General features: G+C 50.3%; 1 protein-coding gene across 1 annotated transcript in view; it reads left to right on the top strand.

Moving 5' to 3' along the window:
- The first annotated feature begins 1,579 nt into the window (after nucleotides 1–1,579).
- Nucleotides 1,580–3,334, top strand: part of LOC107125923 (V-set and immunoglobulin domain-containing protein 2-like) — a 16,857-nt gene continuing 15,102 nt past the window's right edge. The window contains exon 1 of the mRNA XM_015429389.1: nucleotides 1,580–1,699. Coding sequence (XP_015284875.1) covers nucleotides 1,580–1,699 — 120 coding nt within the window. The remainder of the gene's footprint in view (nucleotides 1,700–3,334) is intronic.

Genomic DNA, 3,334 nt, shown 5'->3' with positions numbered 1-3,334 from the left:
GGGCCTTTGGCCTGATCCAACACTGGCATCTCTTATGTTCTTATGTTCTTATGAGAGAGAGAGAGAGAGAGAGAGAGAGGGAGGGAGAGGGGGGAGAGAGAGAGAGATTGGGTCCAGGTCACCTACTGAGCTTCTTAACAGAGCAGGGATTCAACTACCAGCCTTCTCAGGCCAAGTCAGTCGCTATAACCACTACGCCCAGGGGTCATTTCGTTGAAAAAGAGCTAGGGGAACTCATTAGCATAACTCATTAGCATATGCCACACCCCCTGACATCAGGGGCCCAGCGGTGGACCTGCAAGGCCGGCGGGAGTGCAAGGAAGCCGCGCCAAGGCCCTCCCTGGCCCCAGGCAGGGGTGGGGAGCGGCGGGGGGGGAGGAGAGGGAGAGGGGGAGAGAGAGAGAGAGAGAGAGAGAGAGAGAGAGAGAGAGAGAGAGAGAGAGTGGCTCAAGGTCACCTACTGAGCTTCTTAACAGAACAGGGATTCAACTACCAACCTTCTCAGGCCAAGTCAGTTGCTATAACCACTACACCACAAGGTTGTCAAGAACGTCATGCTAAGCAGAGATCACAGCCTAAGAGTTAGCACCCCTTGAAGACATCTGCAGACATTAAAGAACATTAATCCCCCTCCCTTTTTTTGTCAAAGATCTTCATTTCTATCAGATGTCTTTACTGAAAATCTTAGTCAGAGAGCCATCCACAGTAACCCTGTTAATAAGTCACAGTGAATGCACTAATTAGAGTTAGCACCCACAGAAGAAACATCTGTGGCCATTGGAGTGTACTCTTTGTACAGTGTACACGTGATTGTGCTTTGTGAGTTGAATAATTGTCATGTTATATTCAATGCATGTACAGCTGCACATGTGATCGAAACTGCATATGTATCCAGGTGCTGGTCCCCGGTTTCATTTGTAAGGTGAATACTTGTTGGCTATTCTTTACGAACAGATGTATGCACGGACAGGCAGGATGTACATATGTTCACTGTAATATGTGAACAGGGCTAGTGTTTGATTTCTCTCAACATAAGATAGGGAAGCAGCAATGGCAGACCAAAAGGCCATAATGTACAACTTCTCAGGACCACCTCTTGTGATAACAGAATGTGGGTGGGGTGGTGGAAGGGTAGTTGAAGGGTATGGCGGAAAAGCCAGCGAGGAGAGTACAGAGAGAGGGAGACTGGTGCTAATGGGTGGAAGGCGGCTTTAGCAGCAACCAAACGGGAAGAATCCATGCCGGACACAAGGAACAGAAAGCAGTCCAAGACCCAAGGTGATGGAACTTGCCAGCAATGCTCCCTCTAAGCTGTGGGGTCTTGTGAGCAAAAATTCTATTTTGTGCACTACAGGCATTAAAGTTAGTTGTGAGTTAGCGATTTGGCTGCTACATAAATGAGTTTGCTCTGGAGCCATCCTTCCTGAGCTAAGACAAAAATCTGTGAGCCGGAGGCTAAAAAACTGTGAGCTAGCTCACACTATCTCAGCTTAGAGGGAACACTGCTTGCCAGCCCATTTTTGCATGTCCCATAGACCGTGAGGCATGCGTGGAGGTGACTGTTCCAACTGACCCAGTGATGCAGCAGAAGGGCTTGAGTGTGGAGCTCCCATGCCATTACAAAACCTCCGTCAACAAGAACTTCGTGCTGGAATGGAAGTTTGCGCCTGGCTCAACTTCTCCTGAAAACGCCGAACAGGTAAAGGAGGGTGGGGAAGGGATGGGGGAGTGGGGGCGCTGGATGGGAGACAGCAGTGCAGATTGGTGGTACCAGATGAGCTGCTAAATAGAGTGGCCAACCTCCAGGTTGCGCCTGGAGATCTCCCACTATTATAATTGATCTCCAGATGATCAAGATCAGTGCCCCTGGAGGAAATGGCTGCTTTGGAGGGCAGACTCCGTGGCATTCTACCCTGCTGGGGTCCCTCCTCTTCCCCCAACCTTACCCTCCCCAGGCTCCACCCCAAATGTCCAGGAATTTTCCAGCCTGGAGTTGGCAACCCAAGAAGCTGAGGAGATGACGACGCCTCGTTCCTCTTCTCTGGGTCTGTGCTCCCTACCAAGACCTGGGGGCAAGACCCTCTCATTTCTCCCTGGCCAGTTGTGGGGTTGGCTTTATATGGGTTGGGTTTGGCCCCACCCCTTTCCCAGCCTCGCCCAATCCACTGTCCTCTGGATGGCCCAGCCTGTCGGAGAGGAGCTGAGCCGGTTCCTTCCTCACTGTTTTCCTTCCCTGTGATAGGTCACCCCTTGGGCATCCTGCCAGTTTCTGATTGGCTGATCCAGGGGGGACTGTGGAGTGGAATTCCCACCGGTTGGGCGGAGCCTACTTGCCGGTTCCTGGCACCTGTCTGTCCTTAGAGTTGCCAACCTCCAGATGGGAGCTGGAGAACTCCCGGAATTACAACCGATCGCCAGACTTTACAAATAGCTTATTTATTTATTTAAAAATATGTATTCTACTTCTCCTGGAGAAAATGGCTGCTTTGGGAGGTGGACTGCATGACATTATAACATACCAAGATCCCTCCTCCTCCCTAAACCCCGTTCCCAGGCTCCAACCTGAAATCTCCAGATTTCCGAACCCAGGGCTGGCAAGTGGCAACCCCGTTTTCTCTCCATTGGCTGCCTGCTTCTCCTGGTCAGGCAGTGCTGCCATGCCTGCCTCAGCCCCTTCCGCTGCTGATGTCAAACTCAGAGCTTTGTTTACCATGGATTTGTTCCTGTATGCTTTCTTTTCTATTGGTGGGAATGATAAAAGGGTTGGAACCCTTTCCCTATGAAGAAAGGTTAAAACGCTTGAGGCTCTTTAGCTTGGAGAAACGACAGCTGAGGGGTGACATGATCGAGGTTTCTAAGATTCTGCATGGGATAGAGCAGGTTGAGAAAGAGGTACTTTTCTCCCTTTCACACAATACAAGAACTCGTGGGCACCAATGTTCCCTCTAAGCCATGGAGCCTTGTGAGCAAAAATTCTACTTCATGAGCTGCTGGCATTAAAGTTGTGAGCGAGCGATTTGGCTGCTGCATAAATGAGTTGGCTCTGGAGCCCTCCTTCCTGAGCTGAGACAAAAATGTGTGAGCCAGAGGCCAAAAAACTGTGAGCTAGCTCACACTAACTCAGCTTAGAGGGAACACTGGTGGGCACTCAATTTAATTGCTGAGCAGTCGGGTTAGAACGGATAAAAGGAAGTCCTTCTTCACCCAAAGAGAGATTAACACGTGGAATTCACTGCCACAGGAGGTGGTGGCGGCTACAAGCATGGACGGCTTCAAAAGGGAATTAGATAAGCATATGGAGCAGAGGTCCATCAGTGGCTATTAGCCACAAGGT

The sequence above is a fragment of the Gekko japonicus genome, unplaced genomic scaffold, assembly GCF_001447785.1.
Source record: "Gekko japonicus isolate JY-2015 unplaced genomic scaffold, Gekko_japonicus_V1.1 scaffold67, whole genome shotgun sequence".
NCBI classification, from domain to species: domain Eukaryota; kingdom Metazoa; phylum Chordata; class Lepidosauria; order Squamata; family Gekkonidae; genus Gekko; species Gekko japonicus.
Note: the sequence above shows the minus strand (reverse complement) of the source record. Positions and strands in the feature narration are given on the sequence as shown.